Source organism: Globicephala melas, chromosome 11 (genome assembly GCF_963455315.2).
Source record: "Globicephala melas chromosome 11, mGloMel1.2, whole genome shotgun sequence".
NCBI lineage: Eukaryota > Metazoa > Chordata > Mammalia > Artiodactyla > Delphinidae > Globicephala > Globicephala melas.
In genome coordinates, this window is record NC_083324.2 from 7,306,600 (window position 1) to 7,331,314 (window position 24,715).

The window sequence follows — 24,715 nt, forward strand, 5'->3', positions numbered from 1 at the left end:
GACAACTCTGTTGTCAGTTCTTGGGGGCTTCGGAGAACTTGGGGGCCAGGAAGAGTCCACTTGTTAAACAATACTTGTTGCTGAGCCTGTCCAGTTTTGCCGTCAACGGCGAGCGTGAAAGATTCTGCCAGGGTTCTGGGGCAAAGCCCAAAGCATCTGGAAACTTCTATTTTATCTTAATACAAACCTTGCAGTTGACCCACTATAAAGTATGTGTTTTCATATACAGTGTCTTCCCCCAAACATCCTTATAAAATTAACACCCCAGGAAGAGGTTTGCTGATTAAGATCTTTGGATCCGGAGTCAAACTGTTGGGTTCTCTACAATAAGTGACTTAACCGCTCTGAGCCTTAGTTTCTTCATGTGTAAAATGGAGATAAAATAGTGCTTACCTCACAGGATTGTTGTGAGGATTGAATAAGATGATACCTGTAAATCACCTAGCACAGTGTCTGACGTGTAGTGAATACTCAAAGAAAATATCAACTCTTTTATTATCCTCACTCAAAAAACTTGGACTAGATGGATTAGAGCAGAGTTATACAGAATCATCTTAAAGCTGACCCCTTTGGAGGTCAAGAACCCCTTTTAGAATCTGATAAAAGCTATGGGCCTCTCCCCTCAGAAAAAATGTACACACATAAAGATTCACTTGTTCCTTAACGTATTTGAAGAATGTCTCAAGTGTTAGATGAATGTGTGTTAGGATGGGGATGAACCCTAGTTGAAACTGTCCTTGCCCCCTCCTTCTCTTGGTGTGGCCCCAGATCCTGGGTCCCTCCCTCCCCAAGACCCATGAGACAGAACTGGAGTAGAGATCAGCTTTATTATTGGCATGAAGGCAGGGAGTGCCAGGCCCTCCTATGGTTGAGGGGGCAGAGGGCTCGACCAGCCAGTACCGATCCTCCAAGCTGGCCTTCCAGTGAGGTCCAGGGTTCCAGGTGCCTCTGGCTTTCAGCAGAAGCAGTGGGTGGGCAGGTGAGCAGGGTGCTAGGCTTTGGATAGGTGGGCTATTCAGGGATGCTCTGGAGCTGGCGTCGGCCTGGGGTTGGCAGGGGGTGGAGGGCGAGGCTGGATGTCCCTGGTGCGCATATAGGACAGTAGCTGCTCTGGGATCTCGGCCAGCACGTCCTTGGCTAGTCGGGCCATGCTCAGCACCTGGTTCCCTGACCGGTCGACATAGTCTCGGAATGGGACGAACTGGGACAGGCACAGACAATCAGATGTGGGTGGTGGACAGAAGAGAGGGGAGTGGGGAAGGCAGCAGTAGGGAGGCTTCCTCTTTGACCTCCTAACATCTCTTTCCAAATATCACACTATCTCTCTCCCCCATCTTGAGGAGCTTTCTACATTTGCTTTCTCTCCACCCACTTTTTTTTTCACCTTCTGTTCACCCTCAACCCACTCTAATTTGGCTTCATGTAGTCTACTGAAACTGCTCTCGCTAACGATGTCAACAGCACCATTTTCCCAAATTAGTCCAGAGGGCAATGATTGTCAGCCTCATCTTGCTGACTCCTCTTTAGCTTTCTATTACATTTGACCATAATCTTCCTGAACACTTCCCCCTCTTGACACATTACATTCTTCTAGATTCTCCTACCTTTCTGGATGCCTTTCCCCCCATCCCCACCCCCAGTCCTCTGGGTCTACCTAATCTCTAAATCTGGTGCCTTCTCTCTCTCAGTTCTCTTCCTGGGTGATTTCATACACTTCTGTGACTTTACAAACTGTTCCCTGGATTAAGAGATACAAACTACTATGTATAAAATAGATAAGCAACAAGGATATATTGTATAACACAGGGAATTATAGCTTTTATCTTGTAATAACGTTTAATGGAGTATAAACTAAAAATACTGAATCACTATGCTGTATACCTGAAACATATTGTAAATCAACTATACTTCAATTAAAAAAAAAAAACCTGTTCCCTGATGACTCCCCAATTTATACATCCATCCCTGACCTCTTTTTTAAGGCCCAGAGCCACATATTCACTTGTCCATATCACATCTCCTTTCATTGGTCTTAGATACCTCAAGCCCAATGTGTTTACAACGGAATTCTAGGCTTGTCTGCCAAATCTGCTCCTCCTCCAGCTTTCTCTTTACCAGTAAATGGGATTATCACTCACCCAGTGGCTCAGTATAGAAAACTGAGAATCATCCTTGAAGCCCTGCTCCCTGTCACCATTTAATCAAATCTTCAACTCTTGGAAATTTTTCTTAAATAATCTTTTGAAAATGCTTCTTCTCTCCATCCTTACTGCTTCCATTCCCATCCAAATCCCCTGTACTACTTCAAAGGCTTCCTCATTAACGGGTCTACCTGCCTTCTCTCTTGCCCTGCTATAGTCCACCGTCCTGCAGCATCTCTGCATGTCTTAAAATGCAAGTCTGACCACCCCACTTCTCTACGTAAAATCCTTCAAGAGCTTTCCAGTTCTTTTAGAACAAAGCTCTGAGCTTCACCATGACTGGCAAGGCCTTGGCTTCCTCTTCCTCTCACTCCCTGTGATCCTGCCACCCTGGCCTCTTGCCCTCTCCATGATTGGGCAAGTTCTTTTGAGCCTAAGGGCCTTCTCACGTGCTGCTTCTCTACCTGTAATGCTTATACCTCCTTTAGATTTCAGCTCATATGTCATTCCCTCGTAGTAGCCTTCCCTGACTACCCTACCTAATCAGGTCCCTGTTATAGGCTCTCATTGTGGCATTTGCTGTCCCTCTGGAGCACCTATCACAATCTAATGAGATGTGGGATTATTATTGGTTGCCTCCACTAGAGGGCAGGAGCCTTGGGATCTCCTACACTATGAATCCACGATGGCTGCAGCAACCTGCCTGTTTCTCAAAAAGAGTTTGTTGAATGAATGTAGGTAGGCTGAAAGAGTGAAGGGAAGAAAGGCAGGTGATTAAGAAGGCAGTAAAGGAGAACAGCTGCTAACTTAGCCTCTCCTTCCCACCGTGCCTTTTGACTCCATGACTTCCTCTCCCGGGTCAGGTCTACCTGAACGATGTCCCGCTCTGCATAGCGTCCCCTAGAGGACACGCGCACGTCATCACCATCCAACTCTTCCATTGCTGCGGAAAAGACACCCCTCAGCTGATTGGCCTTTCCCACACCAACCCATGCTGCCCCCTCCCTCTTAGCTCCCCTTTGGAGTCATCATGAGAATGCCTAACGGTTGTATCAAAGTCCTACAAATATTAGGCATTGTAATGGAGTTCTTATTATGCCCTCCCACGCATTCCTTCATCCCAGGAACCCCAGGAGGGAAGTATTTGTATGAACAGCCTTGGTTATGATGAGGAAACAGGTTCAGAGAAGGTCTGTGACTTGGCCAAAGTCCAGCACAGGCATCCATCCTATCTTTTCTATGAGGCAGGCCTGGGTGCCCAGATCCTCCCCTATTTTCCCGTTATTGGTCCCACTCATGGACACCCCCCATCTTACCCTCAAACATGGCTGGTCCCACACCGACAATAATGATGGACATGGGCAGTGAGGAGGCCTGTGAGGGAAAGAGGGTAAATGGTTGGGGTGAGCAGGCATAACAAGGGAAGTGGCTGTTGGGAGACAATTCTGTGTGTGTGATGTTTCTGCACATCTTACAAGCAGAGGCACTGATTCCCTTTGTGTCAGATTATCTTTTCAAGGATGTCTCCATATGTAACTGCCTTGAAAGATACAGTGTCTTCCTACAGAGCAAAGGGCAGGTTTGTTTACTGTCCAGTATAATATCTCGCACTGGAACAAAGGGAAGGCATGCTTACTGCCCATTATAAAAGACTCAGGTTCTCTACACTTAGGGTTTCTGTTCTATAATGCAACCCACTGTGGGTACAGGTGTCATCTGGCCCTCTGCACATTATCTTGTGGGAAGCGGGACTTAGTGAATCAGAGCCAATGCTGATAGTTGAGCTACTGCTATTGCTGGGAATAGCAAAGTCCTTTGCTTTCTTTGGCCACGCTGCATGGCATGTGGGATCTTAGTTCCCCAACCAGGGATCGAACCCATACCCCCTGCAGTGGAAGCACAGAGTCTTAACCACTGGACCACCAGGGAAGTCCCAAAGTCCTTTGCTTTTGTGTCTGCTGCCAGCATCCATGAAACTGGCAGGTTAACTTGTTAGCTTGCGTGTAGGGTAAAATCTCAACCCCTTCACGGTTATTAACAGTGATCCCGCCCTTCCAAGCCCTCCTCCTCAGACTCACACTGACAATGGCCTCCTTGGTCTGTGTCATGTCAGAGATGACCCCATCAGTGATGATGAGCAGAACATAGTACTGAGAACCATCAGAGATCTTGGCTGCAGCCCTGGGTGAGAGGCCAAGATCAGAATTCAGCTGAAAGCCCAGAGTTCAAAGGAATGTCCTGTCCCTAAAACTTCCACAGCCAGCACGTAAGCAGTGGTCAAGGACTGGGGCTTCTGAAGCTCATGCTCCTTCCCCAGACCTGGCTGCCTGCCCCACCTACCATCCCTCCAGTTACATTTATAGAACACTCACTATAGCAGGTACTGTGTTTAGGCACTGGAGGTACACAGTGAGAAAAAACAAATCCATCCCAGTCCCCTTGAGAGGGGATGCTGATCTAAGAATCACAGAAATAGCTAGAATTGCACTTGTGATGAGAGTTGGGATAGAAAGAGACACTGCTATGACAGTGTCCTGTAGGGATCTTGACATGGCCCAGGTCAGTGAAAGCTTCTTTAAGGAAACAGTGTTTGAGGATAAAGGAGAGGAGGAAGGAGAAGAGGCTAAGTGAAGGGGGAGAATTATTCCAGGTAGAAGGAACAGCATGGACAAAGGCCCCAAAATGGGACTGGAGGAATCCTACCCTTTCTGGAGCCCAGAAAGAGAAGGAAGCAGAGTGGACCATGTGACTGAAATGAGGTGGGGCCCAAACCACACAGGGCTTTGTTGGCCCTGGAAAGATGTTGGTATTTATACAAGAACAAGACCAAAGACTGAAGGCCTCCTTTCTTCCCTCTCTCACCCATTTCTCCTCTCTCCCTTCTCCCCTCTGCTGACCACATCCCATTGCCTAGGCTTCTGGGTCCTCAGCCAGTCTAACAGCTGCTCCCAGAGCTCCTTTCCCTTCTCTCACTATCAGTCTTTGAATCCAAGATTTTTTGATCTGAAAAGGACTTCAGAAGTCATTAACTCTAGTCCCCTTATTTTACACATAAGAAAAACGAGACCTCAGAGAGCACAAAGGCCGTGGCAGACCTGGTCTCTTGACTTCCAGTGTTGGGCCCTGTGTGGATTGGAAAGGATGGAGTTGCACTCTCCAGTAAGGTAGCCTCTATTGAAATTTATATTAATTAAGTTAAATAAAATTCAACATTCAGTTCCTTGTTCCCCCTAGCAACTTTTCAAGCGCTCACTATCTGTATGTGCCTGGCAGCTACCATATAGGACATCACAGATACAGAACATTTCCATCATTGCAGAGTTCTGTTGGACAGTGCTGGTATTTAAGCTTGATATAAAGAAGGAGGAAAGCGTGGTGAGAGTGGAGGATTCAAATAGCTCCAGTTCATTTTGCCCAGGGCCCAGGGTGGGAGTGGGCCGTGATCCGTTCCTGAATCCTGGCTGCAGCCTCCTCATAGGCTTGGGCTGGTACTGTTTCCTGTCACTCACTCATTTTGCAAATAATCACTGCACACCTGCTATGTGTCAGGCCAGGCACCAAGTTTGGTGCTGAGCATGCAGCAGAGAATTGGACATTGTCCTGCGGGGTGATGGATGCTTTCACCACTAAGATGCAGTGAGGTTAGGGCTTTGAGGACATGACATCTAACCCAAGACCTGAAAAATGAGTAGGAGTTAGCCAGGTGGAGGTGGAGGTGGGGTGGGGGGAGGAGGGGAGGGTAAAGGGAAAGTGTTCCAGAGAGAAGGAATAGCAGGTACAAACCAAGAGAGTGTGTTCTAGGGGGTGCACGTGGGGCCACAGAAGAGAGATGAGGCTGGAGCAGTGGGCAATGGCCCCCTCATGAAGGGATTTGTGAGCCAGGGCATTGGGGGGCATGGAAGGGCGTTGGGCACGGGAGGTACATCTTTGGCTCCCTGCCGATGCCTGGCATTCCCAAGGCCATTTAGACCTGGAGCTGGGTGACTGGCTGGGGAAGGCCAGTCTGTGCCCCACCTGGCTGTGGGGTGGGAAACGACAAAGAGTCATCTGTGATCATCAAAATCACAGCTGCACTCTTGACATACGTGATCTAATTTAATCCCCACCACCATTCTATGAGGTAGGCACATTTTTTATTCCAATTTTTAAAATGAGAAAAGTGAAGTTCAGAGACATTAAGTAGCATCCCCAAGGGGTGGTGCAGCTGGGGTCCAAGCCCACGCTTGAACATCTGAACCTAAAGCCTGAGCTCTTGATTCCTCCAGTCTTCCTTCCAGCCTGCTCTCTGGATACTCCTCCGTACACACTGCACATTCTGCTCAGAGTATACTGTTCACTGTTTACCGAGCTCACCCTTCATACCTCTGTGCTTTTCACATGTGGTGCCTGCTGCCAGGCCTGCTCTGGGCATCTTCCTCTGATAAAGTCCAGTTTGCCCTCTGCACCCAGCCAAGCAGTCAGTCCCCTCTGTGACTAGACTGCCTTGGGTCTCTCAGACTCTCCTTCTCCCTCTGCCTTCTAGGATGCCACCCACCAAGACGGGCTGTCTGCCCTTCCAAATGGGTTCTCACATCCCTGAGGGTACCAGCATGTGTACCAAGGGGAACCCAAGGTCACAGGATACCGGAGGCACTCATTATACTATATGATTTGGTGGATAAAGCTAGATGACTCTAAGTACACTTAAAACACCTTCCCTCCCCCCCCAGATTATAGCAAACATGGACACAATATCAGAAGAATGTAAATTTGCATGCATTTTAAAGATAAAATATGGGGATTTCAAAGACATTTTCAGCTTGGCTGCTTTCAGCTGTGCCCCCAGTTTCCCCTAGGGGAAGCTGTTGTTTGCCTTTGCCAACAGGCAACTTGCTGGAAAAGTCTGGGAAGCTCCGGCCTACAGAAGGTAATGATTTGTTTATATTTCTGTCTCCTGCACCGAGGCAGGAGATCTCAAGGGCTGAGCCTAGATCTGATTCATCTGTGAGTCTCTAGTGCCCCAGCAGAGAACTGAGCACACACAGATGCCCTTAGAATAGTAATAATGATAATAATAGTACCAGTAATAGCTAACACCTATAGCACTTACAATGTGGCAGGCACTGTTCTCAGTGCTTGACAAATATTAATTTAGTTAGTCCTCACAACAGCTCTATGATACTATTATCCCCATGTACAGCTGAGGAAACAGGCATAGAGAGGTTAACAGTCTTGCCCAAAGTGACACAGCTAGTAAGTGGTAGAGTGGGTGTAACTTAGCTAGTCTAGCCCCATAGCCCACATTCATGCTACATTCTCCTTTATGGAATGTTGACTGACTGACTGAATGAATGAGTGAACTTGCCCAAGATAATATTTAAGAAGTCTGTTTAATAACAACAAAAAAATGTGCTCAGGTTCCATTATTAAGTGAAAAACTCAGTAGTGAAATATTACATGTAATTTGACCGCCATTATGGTTGCATAAGGAAGACTGTCAATAACTATATATACATCCACATTCCCATGGGCCGTATTCTGGGTGATTTCTTATTTAATTTCTCCATCCTTGAAATTTTCTACAGCAATGTTATGTTACTTTTGTAATTAAAGAAACTATTATCTCACTACGAATTAAAAAATAACTAATCTTTATTAGAGAAAAGGCAAGTCTCTGGACATATAAATCTCCCTGAAATCCTTCAACTTTTCTTCTCTTTGTTTCATCTTTTTACTTTCAAGTTTTCTGAGGTACTTTGTTTTCGATGGGTCTCTTCTATTTAGCATACTACAGTTTACTTATTATTTTTTTATTCAATCAGAAAAACTTTAGGTTCACTGACATATGTTTGGTTTTAGTTGTCATTTTATTTTATCTGCATTTAAGAAAATCATTTGTTACATGAGCTGGATTTTCTTTGCATTGTGTTTTTGTTCTGAAAATTTGGAGTTACTCTTTTGTTTTTAGAAGTTACTCTTCTATAGTTTAATCTGCAACTTAAGCTCATTTTAATCTACCATGAGCACTTACTATGGGCCACACACTGTGCTAATCATTCTTTTTTTTTTAAAGAGTTTGTAATTTCTTTTTTTTAAAATTAATTTTATTTATATTTATTTTTGGCTGCGTTGGGTCTTCGTTGCTGTGCATGGGCTTTCTCTAGTTGTGGTGAGCAGGGACTACTCTTCGTTGCAGTGCACGGGCTTCTCGTTGCGGTGGCTTCTCTTGTTGTGGAGCACAGGCTCTAGGCGCGCGGGCTACAGTAGTTGTGGCTCACGGGCTCTAGACCTCAGGCTCAGTAGTTGTGGCGAACGGGCTTAGTTGCTCTGCGGCATGTGGGATCTTCCCGGACCAGGGCTTGAACCCGTGTCCCCTGCATTGGCAGGCGGATTCTTAACCACTGGGCCCCAGGGAAGTCCTAATCATTCTTATATTGTTATCTAATTTTAAATTTCCAATAACCCTATAAAGAAGGTACTATGGTTATCCATTATTACACCTATTTACAGGGATGAAATGGAGGCTTAGAGAAGCTAAGTTGCTTCAGGTCACATGGTTAGTGAGTGGTAGACCTGGGATCACTCCCAGGTCTGATGCCCAAACTTGTGCCTTACCCACTGTTCTGTAGGCCCTTCTCTCTTCCCCAAACTTGAGGCCTGGGTTGTTGTTCCCAGGGAGTGGGGTTGGGGTAGTTTGTTGACACCCTTTCTACCTCAGAATAAGGCATTATGTAACCTCTTTATAACAGAGCCTGGCCAACACTGAAAATTTCACCTTCTCCCCAGAGCCCAAATTCACCCAAGAGTGGTCCTAACTATTCTTGGGAAGTCAGTTCACTGTCTGGGTCCCCTTAGTTTCCCCCAGCCCCACCCAGTTTCCTTACCTGGCCACCAGGTTGATGACAGGGGCGAAGTAGGTGGGCCCGTAGAGCTGCACTGTGCGCAGGCTCTGGAAGTAGCTCTCCAACACGCCCTCAATGCCCACACAGTTGGGGTCCTCATCATTGTTGTTCTGTCAGGGAAGATGCCCTGCTGGGCTGATCCTAGCTCACTCTTTCCTTCTTGCATCGCTGTCTCTCAGAGTCCCCTCCAAACTCCAACCCTGCCCCCTCCCTGCTCTGCCACCTTCTCCTAGCTCCTCCTGCTACTTGGCAGGTCCTTGACCCTTAGAAGAGACATAAGCAGAAGAATTTGTCAACTTGGGTGGGCCAGATGCCAGGGCATGGAGTCTAGGCTCTGGCCATACCATACCAGGGGGAACTGGTGGGAGATCCGTCCCTCGGGAGGCAGCTTGGCCCCAAAGCCGTAAGCTGGGAACAGCTTGTCACTGTCATAGTCCTGGATGATTTCTCCCACTGCCTTGAGGGCCATGGCATAGGCGCTGAGCTGATAAGGACTCATGTAGTGCAGGGAGGTGGGCTGCAGGGGATTCCCTATAGGGAAACAGGAGACCCACCTCATGGTCATCTTGATGATCTATTAGTTCACCTGCCTATCATTGTATGCATCCATCCACCTATCCATTCATCCACTCTTTACCCATGTACTCCCTCATTATTTTACCCAGTCATCCAAATGTTCATTTATCCATCTATCCATCCACCAACCCCTATAGGTATCCCTCAGTTCATCCACATACTCATACATCCATTCACCCATCCACTGGCCATAAATCCATCTTTCAGTCTACCTATTCATCTCCATCTGTCCGCTTCTCCATTCTCTTATCCAACTACCCACCCACCTAACCATCCATCCATCCATCCATTCACTTGTTCACCTGCTATTTCTCTTTCTTTCCCATCCATCCATATAGCCATATTCTTTCATCCATCTATCCATCTCTATCCATCCCTATCCATCCCATTCATTCACCTGCCTGTCTATCCTCAAATGGATCCATTCACCTGTCCACTCATCCATTTCCCCAATTTAAACATCTGAGCATTTGTCCACCCACATACCAGTTCATGCATCTACCTGTCTAACCCACTGTACTCACTCATTACCCATTTGCCCCCTCTGTTTATAAATCTATCTACCCACCCAGTCATCCACCCATTTACCTATTCATCTCTCATTACACTCGTATTCCCTCTCATCCATTCATTTACTCATCTGCTTCTCAAGCTATGTAGACCTGTCTATCCTTTCAACTTTCTTTGATCCATTTACCCACTTATTTTTCTGTACCCTCTCCTACCATTACATCCAGTAATCTCCTCACGACACTCCTGCCCCAGTATGAGCCTGACTGGGCCTTGCCTCAAGCCTGGGCTTTCTGGGTAGCTTAACTCTTATTCCCAGGTTGGAATCCAGGCCAATCCCTAGTGACTTCTTTAGAATTCCTCCGTACCCCATTCCCCCATCCATGCCTCACCATTGGAAGCTGTGAAGTCAATGGCTACTGTGAAGTTCAGCTGCGTCCTATTGGGGAAATAGATGGATTGAGAAGTGAGGGACTAATAACTTACTATACCGGGATTTCTCAAACACTAGTATGCATATGAGCCACCTGGGAATCGTGTTAAAATGCAAATTCTGAACTGGATGGTCTGGGTGGAGCCTGAGATTCTGCTTTTCTAACAAACTCCCAAGTGAGGCAGATGCTGCTGGCCCACTGAACACACTTTGGGTGGCAGAATTAAATGCCTGCTGCATGACATAATGTGCGCGATGGAATTTAATTTAACCGTTACTATCGTCCTGAAGTAGTACTTAACAGCTCCATTTTACACTGGAGAAAAGTGAGGTTTAGAGAAGACAAGTACCTTTCTGAGGTCAGCCTGTGTCCCCTAAACCAAGCAGGATGTCCCCTACAGCCTGCTTATCGTTTCCCTCTTTCTTGGCTTCTCCCTCTTGCCTGGACATATCTTCTGCCTGGGCCCCAGTAAGGTTACTGGGGACACCTTTGAAAACCACTGGTCTGTCATCTTCCCAGGGCGGGCTGGAAGATTGGGTTGAAAGGCAGCCCCATGGAGAGAACTAAGATGGGCGGCACTCTGCACTTTATAAAGCACTTTGTAGTCTGCCAAGTGTTTTAAAGTTTATCCTCATGATCTCTTTGGACCCTGACCATTAATGAATAGTAAAACTGAGGCTCAGAACTGGGAGTAGCTCATTGCTGGGCTTTCAGCCAAAAGCTTGGCCTGTGACTCACCCTCCCTTGATGTAATCGACAAAAGTGAATTCAGAGTCCACAGAAAAGGAAAGCAGCGTCACCTGCGGGACAGAAGAGGCAGCCCTGCTACTTTGGAAAGTGTAGTCAGGGTAGAAAAAGGGAAAGAGGCACTTGATTTCACCCCCATCCCACCCTGTCCAATTTCTGAAAGGGCAAAAAGGGGAAGCTGTCAGAAACATTTGGATTTCCAAAAATATATTAAATTGGGAAATATAACTTAGGTTTTCCCCAAAAATCTGCAAAAGAGTAAATTTCAAAACAATTTCCTTAGGTGAGAGAAAAAAAAATTAAAAACAAAACACAACAAAAACTTAAATGGTGCCACCTTGTATCCAACATTACTATATCCAAGTAATCTGTGCCAACAGCTTTCCCATACCCTCAACATTTGCCATGTCATGCTATGTCAGTGGGGATAGAGACAGAAGGATCCAGGGAGGGACAGGGCTCTAGGGAGTACTCACAGTTCCCGAGTTGACATATTTCTTCTTCTTACATTTCTTCCGAGGGTTAAGTACCTAAGTGAAGAAGATAACAGTGATGGAGGGAAACAGGACGGGAACCACAGACTGAGCACACTAGGATGGAGGGCCTGGGCAACCTGGGCAGGGCTGGAGCTCTCACCTCATACACTGTGAACTGGTTCTGGGCCTTGCTCAGCTCTCTGTAGCTAGTGGTAAACTCACCGATGAAGTCGTGACTGCAATGAGACCAGAGGTGGGTAAGCAACAACTGCTGGTGGTTTGGAGACATCTCTGAAACCAGTCTTTTTTTTTTTTAATTTAAATAAACCATTAGAGTACTGGGAGGTAATCTCATTAGTTTTATTTTTTTTAATTTATTATTATTTTTAAATTGATTTATTTTTTGGCTGCATTGGGTGTTTGTTGCTGCTCGTGGCTTTCTCTAGCTGCAGCGAGCGGGGCTACTCTTTGTTGTGGTGTGCAGGCTTCTCATCGCGGTGGCATCTCTTCTTGTGGAGCTCAAGCTCTAGGCGTGTGGGCTTCAGTAGTTGTGGTGGGCGGGCTCAGTAGTTGTGGCTCGTGGGCTCTAGAGCGCAGGCTCAATAGTTGTGGCGCACGGGCTTAGTTGCTCCACGGCATGTGGGATCTTCGCGGATCAGGGCTCGAACCCGTGTCCCCTGCATTGGCAGGCGGATTCTTAACCACTGCACCACCAGGGAAGCCTGAAACCAGTCTTTTATTTCCACTATCTGTGCCTCTACTTGGGCTGCAGGGCACTGGGGCTTGGGCTAGAAGAGGGACCAAGCTAAGGGGAAGAGAAGGGAAGCGACAGTGTACCAGAGAGACAACTGAGGGCATCAGTTGTACCCAAGGTCTTGGCATCTGTCATCAACCTTTCTGGCTCCCAAGGCTACTTTGGGGTTCCTAGTGAAGGTACTACATATTTCAGGGAACTGTTTGTGTTAATTATAGGAGAGGGCAGTACTATGTGGAGCAGTGCTACCTTCCATCCCGGTCCCAGTCGTACACATCAATCTTCACTGTTCTGAAATGCAGGAGATAAACGTAGGCTGGGTGTGTATGATAAATCTGAGACACCCCCACCCACTTAACTATACATAAAACATCTTCCAATCCACCCATCTGTCCTTCTATCAAACTTCCTCCTATCCCTCCTATCCATTCATTAATCCATGCACATACCCAACTATCTACTGCCACTACCAGTATTACTACTACTACTGATATTTATACTGCTGTTACTATACTTTACTCTTGACTTTTTTTTTTTTTTTTTTGGCTGCACCACATAGCTTGCGGGATCTTATTTCCCCAACCAGGGATTGAACCCAGGCCCTCCGCAGTGAAAGGGCAAGAGTCCTAACCACTGGACCGCCAGGGAATTCCCTACAACTTATTGAGTCTTACTATATTCCAGGTATTGTTCTCAGCACTTTCACAGACTAATTTAATTTAACAATCATTCTATAAAGTAAGAACTATTGAGATAGCCTCATCCACCAGAGGGCAGACAGCAGAAACAAGAAGGACTACAATCCTGCAGCCTGCAGAACGAAAACCACAATCACAGAAAGACAGACAAGATGAAAAGGCAGAGGACTATGTCCCAGATGAAGGAACAACATAAAACCCCAGAAAAACAACTAAATGAAGCGGAGATAGGCAACCTTCCAGAAAAAGAATTCAGAATAATGATAGTGAAGATGATCGAGGACCTTGGAAAGAGAATGGAGGCAAAGATCAAGAATATGCAAGAAATATTTAACAAAAATTTAGAAGAATTAAAGAACAAACAAACAGAAATGAACAATACAATAACTAAAATGAAAACTACACTAGAAGGAATCAATAGCAGAATAACTGAGGCAGAAGAACGCCTAAGTGACCTGGAAGACAGAATGGTGGAATTCACTGCTGCGGAACAGAATAAAGAAAAAAGAATGAAAAGAAATGAAGACAGCCTAAGAGACCTCTGGGACAACATTAAACACAACAACATTCGCATGATAGGGGTCCCAGAAGGAGAAGAGAAAGAGAAAGGACCAGAGAAAATATCTGAAGAGATTATAGTCGAAAACTTCCCTAACATGGGAAAGGAAATAGCCACCCAAGTCCAGGAAGCACAGAGAGTCCCAGGCAGGATAAACCCAAGGAGAAACACGCTGAGACACATAGTAATCAAATTGACAAAAATTAAAGAAGAAAACTTATTGAAAGCAACAAGGGAAAAATGACAAATAACATACAAGAGAACTCCCATAAGGTTAACAGCTGATTTCTCAGCAGAAACTCTACAAGCCAGAAGTGAGTGGAATGATATATTTAAAGTGATGAAAGGGAAGAACCTACAACCAAGATTACTCTACCTGGCAAGGATGTCATTCAGATTTGATGGAGAAATCAAAAGCTTTACAGGCAAGCAAAAGCTAAGATAATTCAGCACCACCAATCCAGCTCTACAACATATGCTAAAGGAACTTCTCTAAGTGGGAAACACAAGAGAAGAAAAGGACCTACAAAAACAAACCCAAAACAATTAAGAAAATGGTAATAGGAACATACATATCTACAATTACCTTAAACGAGAATGGATTAAATGCTCCAACCAGAAGACACAGACTGGCTGAATGGATACGAAAACAAGACCCGTATATATGCTGTCTACAGAAGACGCACTTCAGACCTAGGGACACATACAGACTAAAAGTGAGGGGATGGAAAAAGATGTTCCATGCAATGGAAATCAAAAGAAAGCTGGAGTAGCAATACTCCTATCAGATAAAATAGACTTCAAAATAAAGAATGTTACAAGAGACAAGGAAGGACACTACATAATGATCAAGGGATCAATCCAAGAAGAAGATATAACTATTCTAAATATATATGCACCCAACACAGGAACACCTCCATACATAAGGCAAATGCTAACAGCTATAAAAGAGGAAATCGACAGTAACACAATAATAGTGGGGGACTTTAACACCTCACTTACACCAATGGACAGATCATCCAAACAGAAAATTAATAAGGAAACACAAGCTTTAAATGACACAATAGACCAGACAGATTTAATTGATATTTATAGGACATTCCATCCGAAAACAGCAGATTACACTTTCTTCTCAAGTGCACACAAAACATCCTCCAGGATAGACCACATCTTGGGTCACAAATCAAGCCTCGGTGAATTTAAGAAAATTGAAATCACATCAAGCATCTTTTCCAACCACAGTGCTATGAGATTAGAAATCAATTACAGGGAAAAAAACAAAAAACACAAACACATGGAGGCTAAACAATATGCTACTAAATAACCAAGAGATCACTGAAGAAATCAAAGAGGAAATCAAAAAATACCTAGAGACAAATGACAATGAAAACACGACAACCCAAAACCTATGGGATGCAGCAAAGCAGTTCTCAGAGGGAAGTTTATAGCCATACAGTCCTACCTCAAGAAACAAGAAAAATCTCAAATTAACAATCTGACCTTACACCTAAAGGAACTAGAGGAAGAAGAACAAACAAAACCCAAAGTTAGTAGAAGGAAAGAAATCATAAAGATCAGAGCAGAAATAAATGAAATAGAAACAATAGCAAAGATCAATAAAACTAAAAGCTGGTTCATTGAGAAGATAAACAAAATTGATAAACCTTTAGCCAGACTCATCAAGAAAAAGAGGGAGAGGACTCAAATCGATAAAATTAGAAATGAAAAAGGAGAAGTTACAATGGACCCTGCAGAAATACAAAGCATCCTAGGAGACTACTACAAGCAACTATATGCCAATAAAATGGATAACCCGGAAGAAATGGACAAATTCTTAGAAAGGTATAACCTTCCAAGACTGAACCAGTAAGAAACAGAAAATATGAACAGACCAATCACAAATAAGGAAATTAAAACTGTGACTAAAAATCTTCCAACAAACAAAAGTCCAGGACCAGATGGCTTCACAGGTGAATTCTATCAAACATTTAGAGAACAGCTAACACCCATCCTTCTCAAACTCTTCCAAAAATTTGCAGAGGAAGGAACACTCCCAAACTCATTCTATGAGGCCACCATCACCCTGATACCAAAACCAGACAAAGATACTACAAGAAAAGAAAACTACAGGCCAATATCACTGATGAATATAGATGCAAAAATCCTCAACAAAATACTAGCAAACAGAATCCAACAACACATTAAAAGGATCATACACCACGATCAAGTGGGATTTATCCCAGGGATGCAAGGATTCTTCAATATACGCAGATCAATCAATGTGATAGACCATAATAACAAACTGAAGAAGAAAAACCATATGGTCATCTCAACAGATGCAGAAAAGCTTTTGACAAAATCCAACACCCATTTATGATAAAAACTCTCCAGAAAGTGGGCATAGAGGGAACCTACCTCAACATAATAAAGGCCATATATGACAAAACCATGGCAAACATCATTCTCAATGGTGAAAAACTGAAAGCATTTCCTCTATCAAGAAGGATTCATCTATCCAACCAAACATCCAGCCATCTGACATTTGTCCATCTGATCATCCATTCTTCTACATAACCATCCACTTATATGCCCATCCATCCTTCTACCCACTCACCTATCTTCATACTGCCCATTTGTTAGATCATATGGTCAGCCTATCCATCTACTTTACACTCATCCACCAACTAATTCATCCACTAATCCATCCATTCCCTCTGCTATCCATTCATGTGTCTATCCATCAATCTACCTGTCGTTCCACCTGTTTATCCTCCTGCTTTTTCAGTCATCCCTCTGCCTCTCCAACCAACTCACCAATCTCTCATATACCCATTCATCCTCTCACACATTTAGTCATCCACCCATTAATCCACCCATCATCTGTCCATCCACTAATCCACCCATCAGTCCACTCATCCATTCATCTGCTATCCATTCATCCATCTCCCCCTCTACCCACCCACCAGTCAGTCCTCTTATACACCCATCCACATACCCATCTAGTCATTCACCAGTTTATCTATTCATCTGACCACCCATCCATGTATCTGCTTACTCATTTGTTCATTTGCCCTTTCATTCATCCATCCATCCATCCATCCATCCATCCATCCACCTATTCATCCATGTGGCTATCCGTCTGCTTCCCCATGCACCCATCTCCATGTCCAAAACTCTGTCTCACTGAGTAGGATCCTCCAACACTATTATGACCCTTCTACCTTCATTCTTGGGCCCAGGAACCCCACTCTCATGCCCTTGTCCCCTTACTCCTTAGCTTATGCTGAAGCAGACCTGTCATAGTCTCCATTGCACAATACCCGCACAGGGATGCTGAAGGGCTGCCACACAGGATTCAGCGTGTTTTTCACAACCTCCGTCTTGTGGCAGATGGTGAACCTGGAGAGGACAGGAGGATTGGAACCTGCCTTTGGGGTAGGACTGAGCCCAGAGACAGGGCCTGATACTCTTGGAGATTCAAGCACATATCAGGCACTGCCTTGAGTGGATTCTGGGCTCAGGTCCCGGTGGAGTCTAAGATGTCCCAGCCTAAGAGCCCTAATGGGCCCATGGTCACAGTGGGGGCAGTGACTCACGTGCCATCCTCATTGCTCCTATAGAACACAAGGAAGGGGTCTGATTTCCCAAAGAAGTCCTTCTTGTCCAGCTTGTTTGCACACAGCTGCATGGTGGCAATATCCTATGGATGAAATTGGGCTATTGACACTCAAATTGCTCACAAACTCAGACAGCCCACTACAGGGAGTTTGGGGAGAGAAGAGAGCCTCCTGGGTCTAGTATGTGGCCCTTACTGACCCGACAATTGCTAAGCTCCTCTGCGGTCAGCAATATGGTCCCACACTTCTTGCCTGGTACACCCCTGGAAGCAGAAAAAGCCTCTTTGTGAGGGGAGAGGGGAGAGTAGGAAACAAGAATTGGGGTGGCCAATCTGGGATTGGGTAGGTCAGGGGATACAATCTGTCATTGACTGACAGTCCCGAGTATGTCCACCTCTGTCCTAGGTGGCTTCTGGTGGGGAAAGACCTGACTTTGACTAGGGAAGGTTTCTAGTCTGGAAGGAAGGGGTTAACCTAGCCTACGTGGACATATCATAATGGTAGCACAGGAAAGACATAGGATTTAGAGTTCTGGGCAAGTTATTTTCCCTTTCTTTGGGCCCTGGTTTTCTCTTTATGTAATGGGAATCTTGCCCACCTCTCAGGGTTGTGAAGAGATCAGAATGAATGCCTGGAAGGAAAAGCAGTTGGTAAACTTGGTAGATATGAAGGTGGTTCTCTTTCTCAAAGCAGACTCTTCATCTACGATACACCAGACACTGTTCTAGGTATGAATTGGCCAGTTGGCACTTTCCAGCTCTGCTAGACCCTGCCTTCAGGGAGCTTCCAGGGGAAGGTGGGATGTCAAAGCCAATAGGCAAGTAGAGCATGATGTAGCAATCCTAACGAGGGGGAGGAATTTCTATCCAGATCTGGGGCAAAAGGGCTGGTTTGTTAGGTCAAAGATGCTGTGCTTTCTGAAGACTGTGAAGAGTGAGATCAAAAAGTCCAGGGCAGCCTTATCTTCTTCTGACCCAAGAAGGGACACTTCCATGTGCCCGAAGGGTGCATACCAGGATACCCATCCCCAACTTGCTTTGGGTCTCCAAGCAGTCAGGGACCCTGTTGATATGGGCCTGCAAACCCTAACCCCCATGGGATCCAAAAGTGTGGTAGAGAGGAAGCTAGGTTAGGAGTATTCTCAGTTCAAGTTTTGACTCCAGCTTGCTATGTGGTTTTCCCCATCTTTAAAATGAGAATTTGAACCATTTCTTTGGCTCCTTTGATCTCTGACTCTCTGTGCTTTAAAAAGACAGAGTGTAATGAGTACAGGGACTCTTCACCTGCACGTTCAGAACCGAGTCGCTGATCCTACTGCCTTCTCACTGTTCTTTGCTTCCTTAATGTTCTCCCTCATCTCATCACCCAGTGTGAATTCCAGTCATTCTGGACTATAATAATCACTCCCTTGCATCCTACTTCTTTTCCCTTACCCTCTCTCACTTCTATATACTTATCTGGCAGAACCACAGCCCTAGTTAAATCCAATTTTCTGCCTAACCTGTATTACACCTGTGCAACTGAATATGGCCAGAGGAAAACACACATTCATGCTAATTGCTTTCATTTTAAATGTGTGACCACAAACCTCAAGAGGGTCCTTAATCATACCATACACCCCGAGTCACTTCACGTTTCCAGTTCCGCGAGATGGCAGTTTCGCTCTTCCTCCTCCCTCCTCAACCCGCAAGCCTCCTCCTCCATCCTCACTCTCAGCCAATGACCTTGTTTCCTACCTCACTGACAAAACTGAAGCAACCAGAGGAGAATGTCCACAGACCCACCACGCGCCTACCCTGCCTCCAGTATCTTCTCCAACACGAGGCCTTCCTACCGTTGCTATAAATGACTATCCATGTGCCTATTTACCCCTCCACTGTGTGCTACTTTCCACACCCTCCCTCTTGCCTGCACAGGGACGTCACTCTAGCAACTCTCCCCCCCTTTTTTTTTTCTCTTTTGGCCACGCCACACGTTATGTGGGATCTTACTTCCTCAACCGGGGATTGAACCCACACCCGCTACATTGGAAGCGTGGAGTCTTAACCACTGGACCGCCAGGGAAGTCCCTCCCCTCTTTTTATTATGTCAAATTTTCAGTTTCTACTGGATCATTCCCATTAGCATACAAATGTGGTATAATTTTTCTCATGTTAAAATATTACAAACCTATTCTTGCTCGCACTTCCCTCTCCAGCCACCCCTCCTTTTCTCTTCTCTTCTTTGCAGCAAAACCCCTTGAAAGATTCCTAATTCCCATTCCTCTCTTCCATTCTCTTCTAAACCTCCCCAACCAGGCTGTCACTCCCATCTCTCCTTCAAAACTCTGCTTGTCAGCGTCACCGGCGACCTCCATCTGGCTAAACCCAACGGCCAGTTCCCGATCCTCACCTTACTTGACCTGCAGCAGCATTTGACATAGTTGGCCACTCTCTTGTCCTTGATAAACATCCTTCACTTTGCTGCCGGGACAGCACCACCTGCTTTCGGTTACCCTCCCATTTCACTAATGATCCTTCTCAGCCTCCCTTTCTAGCTCCAATTCGTGGAGTCCTTGATCTTCCCTCTCTCCTCGCTCCCTTAGTGATCTCATCTAATCTCATGTCCTTAAAGAGCACCTAAGATTCACGTTTCTTATTGCCTATTTGACATGTCCACTCAGATGTCTAATAAAAATTATGAATTTCAACAGGTCAGACTGAACTCCTGGTTGACTTCCTCCCACAGCTTACTCCTCCCTCACTTTTTTTTAAAAAAAATCATCGTTTATGGCAACTCCATCTTTCCATTTGTTCAGGCCAAAGACCTTGGTATCATCCTCGTCTCCTCTTATCCTCTCACATCCATATGTGATCTGTCAGGAACCTGTTGGTTCCACCTTCAAGATACATCCAGAATCTGACCAATTCTCCCCTCCTTCACTGCTAGCACCGTGGATTACTTCTACCTTTGTCCACCCAAGGTTTAGTCTCAACCCGGCAGCATCCTTTGAAAGCAAGTCAGATCATATCAATCCTCTGCTCAGAACCCTCCAGTGACTTCCAACTCAGAGTAAAAACTAAAGTCCTTACAGTGGCTACAAGGCTCTAACTGTCAATGCTCCAAACTCACCTTCTCCTTTCTTCCCCCTGCTCACGCACTTCCACCCACACTGGCCTCCTTGCTGCTCTTTGAACACATCAGACTTCTGCACTGGCAGTTTCCTCTGCCTGGAACATTCCTCCTCCAGATATCTGCACAGCGCACTCCCTTACTTCCTTCAGGTCACTGCTCTGAAGTTACCTCTCTAGGAGGCCTACTCAAGCATTCTGTTGAACACTGCAACACCTACCCACCCAGCATTTTCAGTCCCCCTAATTCTGCTCTACTTTGTCTTTATTCCTCAATATTTAATGTCTTCTAATATATTATGTAATTTACTTATTTATTATGTCAGTTTTGTACTGTTTTTCTCCCCCTTCTGTTATATAAGCTCCCTGAGGGCAGGAACCTTTGTTTTGTTCACCACTGCAACCCAAGCCCCTTGAACAGTGGCTGACATAGAGTGAGTATATGCCCAGTAGTGTCTGTGGAATGGATACATCCCTGGTGCCTAGCACAGGGTATAGCATACAAAACAAGCTAATAAATATTTAGTGAGTGAATGTAATGTAAATTCCAGAGAACCTGATTTAGTGAGGAAAGCTTCCTGGAGGAGAAAGGCTTGGAAGTGGACCTTAAAGGTTGAATCAGACTTAGAAAAAGAATGAAAAGGGTGAGGAAAGAGAGAGACAAGATCCGTCAGGCCTGAGACTGACTTGAGCAAAGCCCTGGAGGTTGGATTTTCCCAGGAGGGTGATGGAAGCCACTGAAGGCCCCTGACCAGGGGAATCCCAGCCTCCATCAGTACAGGGTCGGCCGTGTCTTTAGGAGGAGCATTTGGAGGCCCGCCCTTCCCCCGCTCCCCTTCAGGTTCAGCTCACGTGAGGGGTCGCTCTACTCGGCTGCCCTGGCCTCCGATCACCTCTCCCAGGGCCAGGAACGCTTGTCCCAGGAAATCCTGCGCCGGGATACAGAGTCAGCGGGGCGAGGACCGGCTGGCGGCGCAGAGTCCCAGCCCAGCCCTGGTGACGCTGCTGCACTGACCACGGCGACTGTAGGCAGCGGTACCACGCGGCCGGGGCTTTAAAGGAGGCGCGGGGTCCCCAGGAAAGCTGCCCTTCTTGGTCCTGCCATCACTTTAAGCCAAGATACCATCCCACCCCTCGCCTTTCACACCACCACACATGTCGCCCCCGCCCAGCCCCGTTCAGCCTCACCTTCTGAGGGTCCCAGCAACAGTCGAGAAGGAAGAGTAGCAGTGAGTAAGAGGCACAGGCGGGAAACCGAGGCAGGAGCAGGAGAGGAGGGCAGGGAGGGCAGGTTCGGGGCCGAAGAAGGTCGAGTCGGGTTTGAGGGGGAGGAGGGTTCTAAGGAGGGTCGTTTAACACACACTGAGCGCCGCCTGTGTGCCCAGCCAGCCCGTGAGTGAACGGTCGCTCACCGGTTTGGAGATGTTGGTTCTGGAGTCGACGTTGTACCTGGGAAGAGAGTGGGACCAACATGGGGCGGGGCTGGTGGGAGAGCCTGGGAAAGGAGTCGGATTTCGAGTCCAGGTTAAAATTGTGGGTGGAAGGAGGGGCAGCCTTGCACCCGAATTCAACCTGGACTTCCTTTTGGCAGGAGTCGGCGTCATTGTGAGTCAGACCCGGGGCGAGGCCAAGTTCGGGGTCTGCTGGGGGCAGGATCACGTCAGAGGTAGGGCTTGGGAAGGAGCGGAGGGTTGGATCTGACCTAAGGGCAGGGCCAACCTAGACTTGTGGGCGGAGCTAAGGCTGAGCCGAGCCCTTCAGAGTGCCACAGAACCGGGCTTGGGGGTGGAGCCAGGCCGGGGGTGGGGGGTGGGGCCCGCGTGGGGGCGGAGCCAGCCGGAATTTCGGGCTGATCGAGGTCGGGGGGCGGTCCAAGCCAGATCCGGGGCGGGGCTCACACATCGAAGCGCAGGTTTTGCTTTTCCTCGAAGAAGTAGTCGAGGACGAATTTGCGCACGAAGTCTGGGTTCAGCGTGTTGTCGATCACCTCGGTCCGTCCGAACTGAATGGAGAGCGGAGAGTCAGCGCGAGGCCTGTAAGGGGGCAGGTGGTTCCCAGGGGCGGCTCCGGACTGGCCAAGGGTTCTAGGACTTACCTCCCGCCACTCTTGGCTGGCCCGGCTCTGCGTGTAGAGCACCACCACTGCAGGCGGGAGCGGGGGCGGGGAGGGAAGGACTTCAGGTCGGCCCGCACCCCCTCCCCGCCCCTCAGTCTTTCCCGGACCCCAGGTTCCCTCCCTCCTGGCCCTGGTGCCGCCTACTGGGGTCGGACTTGGAGAAGGTGTCGAGGTCCAGCAGGTTCCTAGAGAAAGGGACAGACAGACGGACACGGGGTGGATCATTCTGGAGCCCATCGCCTCGAACCTGCCCAAAGATGGGCACCTGGGGAGGCACGGGGCTCACATCACACTCCCCTCCCCCGTTACTACCTCCGGCTTGGGTGTGTGTGTGGGCACCCTGGACAACACCGGAAATCTGCGCCCAAGAACCGTTTCTCTGCGGACTGGACTGCCTCCAAGGGTCCAGGAAAGAGGGCTAGCCCCCAGAACTTTGCCCTCCTGCGGCGCAGATCCTACTGGACCCCCGAGACCCGTCCCTTGAAGCCGCAGGCTGAGCCCTCTTTTGTAGTTGGAGCTGTTCCAGGAAACCCCCTTCCCGAGTCCGCTAGCGACTCCCCTGAGTCTGCAGCCGCGATTTTCCTTCCCGAATGCTGCTTCCCCAGCGGTCTAGCCCCTCTCCGCGTTGAGCCCCGGAGCTGGGTGGTGCTGGGGCAATGCCTAAGCCCTCCCCAGCGTGGCCCGCTCACCGGCAGGACACGGTAATTTCAATCTTGGTGGCCGGGACGCTGCGCTCAGAGGCTCCGCTGAGCGACATGGCTGGTCGGCTAGCCGGAGCTGCGGCAGGCTGCGAGACGGGGGCCGCCGGAGCTGCTAGGGGCGGCGGCGGGGTCGGCCCATGTGCCGCCGCGGCGCTGGCGGCGGAGGCTGCACTCCCTCCAGCCCTGCGCGCACTCTTGCTGCTCGCGCCTTCACTGTGGCCGGCGGCGCAGCGGCTCCAGATGGCAACACAGCCCCGCCCGGCCCTGCGGGTGGCCCCCACCCCACTGGAGCAGCCTCGAGCAGGCCAAGAACCTTACACAGATTCGAACTCCAACCCACAAGGTGGGAGAGTCCTCCCAGCGCGTTTCCCCGGGGCCAAAGCCAGTGCCCCCCCACATCCCCGCGAGCTGTCCCCGAAGCTGAAGGGTTCCAGATACCTGGTGGGCGTTGGGGTCGATTCCTCTTCTTGAGCCGCTCGCTCAATCTGCTTCTCCTCCTTCCCACTCCCGTCCTCCCTCCCTCAGTCTCTGAAGAGTTACACATTTGCGTGACCTTGGGCAAGTTACTTAACGGCTCTGTGGCTCAGTCAGTTCATTAGTAGAATGGCCATTAATAGCACCTATTCGGGGTGTTGTAAAATTTCATCGAGAATAATCCACAGAAAGGAGTTAGCACAGGGGATTGTACACAGTAAATACTCAAGAAATGTTCACTGGCATTATTTCCTTCTTGGCATTCACACTGATGACCTCTTTTGTGTTTAGAGTCAGAGGTCAGTAAATGGTGGCTGTTACAGCACTGTGCAAAACCTTTTGTCCATGTCCTTGAACCCGCATGACTTCATGGTGTTAAGAGATGCAGACACACTCTGTGAGGATGCAACCCACTCCAGGTCACACGGTAGGTTGTCAGCCAGGTCCATCCTCCCCACATCACCTACTACCTCCAAAGCCCTGGAAGCCAATCCCTCACCGAAGGAACGCAGGGGCTGCAGGTCACCTGTACCAGTCTGTTAAACTTGTTAAAAATGAAGATTCTGGGGCTTCCCTGGTGGCGCAGTGGTTGAGAGTCCACCTGCCGATGCAGGGGACACGGGATCGTGCCCCGGTCCGGGAAGATCCCACATGCCGCGGAGCGGCTGGGCCCATAAGCCATGGCCGCTGAGCCAGCACGTCCGGAGCCTGTGCTCCGCAACGAGAGAGGCCACGACAGTGAGAGGCCCACATAACGCAAAAAAAAAAAAAAAAAAAAAAAAAAAAATGAAGATTCTCCCCACACCCTTCCCAGCTAAATGAAACTCAGCAACTTCAAGTCTGAATTTCAGGCAGCCCTGGAAATCTGCATGGATAAACAGGCTCCCTAGGGGGGACTAGGGCCCACTCAGGCCTGAGGAC

The 24,715-nt window shown here is 47.6% G+C and overlaps 1 protein-coding gene across 5 annotated transcripts; it reads right to left on the reverse strand.

Moving 5' to 3' along the window:
- Positions 1–814: 814 nt before the first annotated feature.
- On the reverse strand, positions 815–24,536 carry CPNE9 (copine family member 9). 5 transcript variants are annotated; one of them, XM_060307644.2, is made up of 20 exons: positions 23,759–24,536; positions 22,764–22,804; positions 22,599–22,645; positions 22,402–22,505; positions 21,916–21,952; positions 21,356–21,432; positions 17,593–17,656; positions 17,373–17,476; positions 17,071–17,175; positions 12,769–12,810; positions 11,926–12,001; positions 11,766–11,819; positions 11,281–11,342; positions 10,501–10,547; positions 9,372–9,553; positions 9,005–9,132; positions 4,220–4,322; positions 3,458–3,515; positions 3,011–3,084; positions 815–1,201 (listed from the first exon to the last, which is right to left on the reverse strand). In XM_060307644.2, coding segments are annotated over exons 2-20 (1,551 nt in total). In that variant the 5' UTR covers positions 22,765–22,804; positions 23,759–24,536; the 3' UTR covers positions 815–1,015. The 5 variants fall into 5 exon arrangements, with proteins under 5 accessions (XP_060163627.1, XP_060163626.1, XP_060163628.1 ...); XM_060307643.1 differs by lacking the exon at positions 23,759–24,536 and adding an exon at positions 23,309–23,728; XM_060307645.1 differs by lacking the exons at positions 17,593–17,656; positions 22,402–22,505; positions 22,599–22,645; positions 22,764–22,804; positions 23,759–24,536 and having other exon boundaries at positions 21,916–22,108.
- Positions 24,537–24,715: the final 179 nt, after the last annotated feature.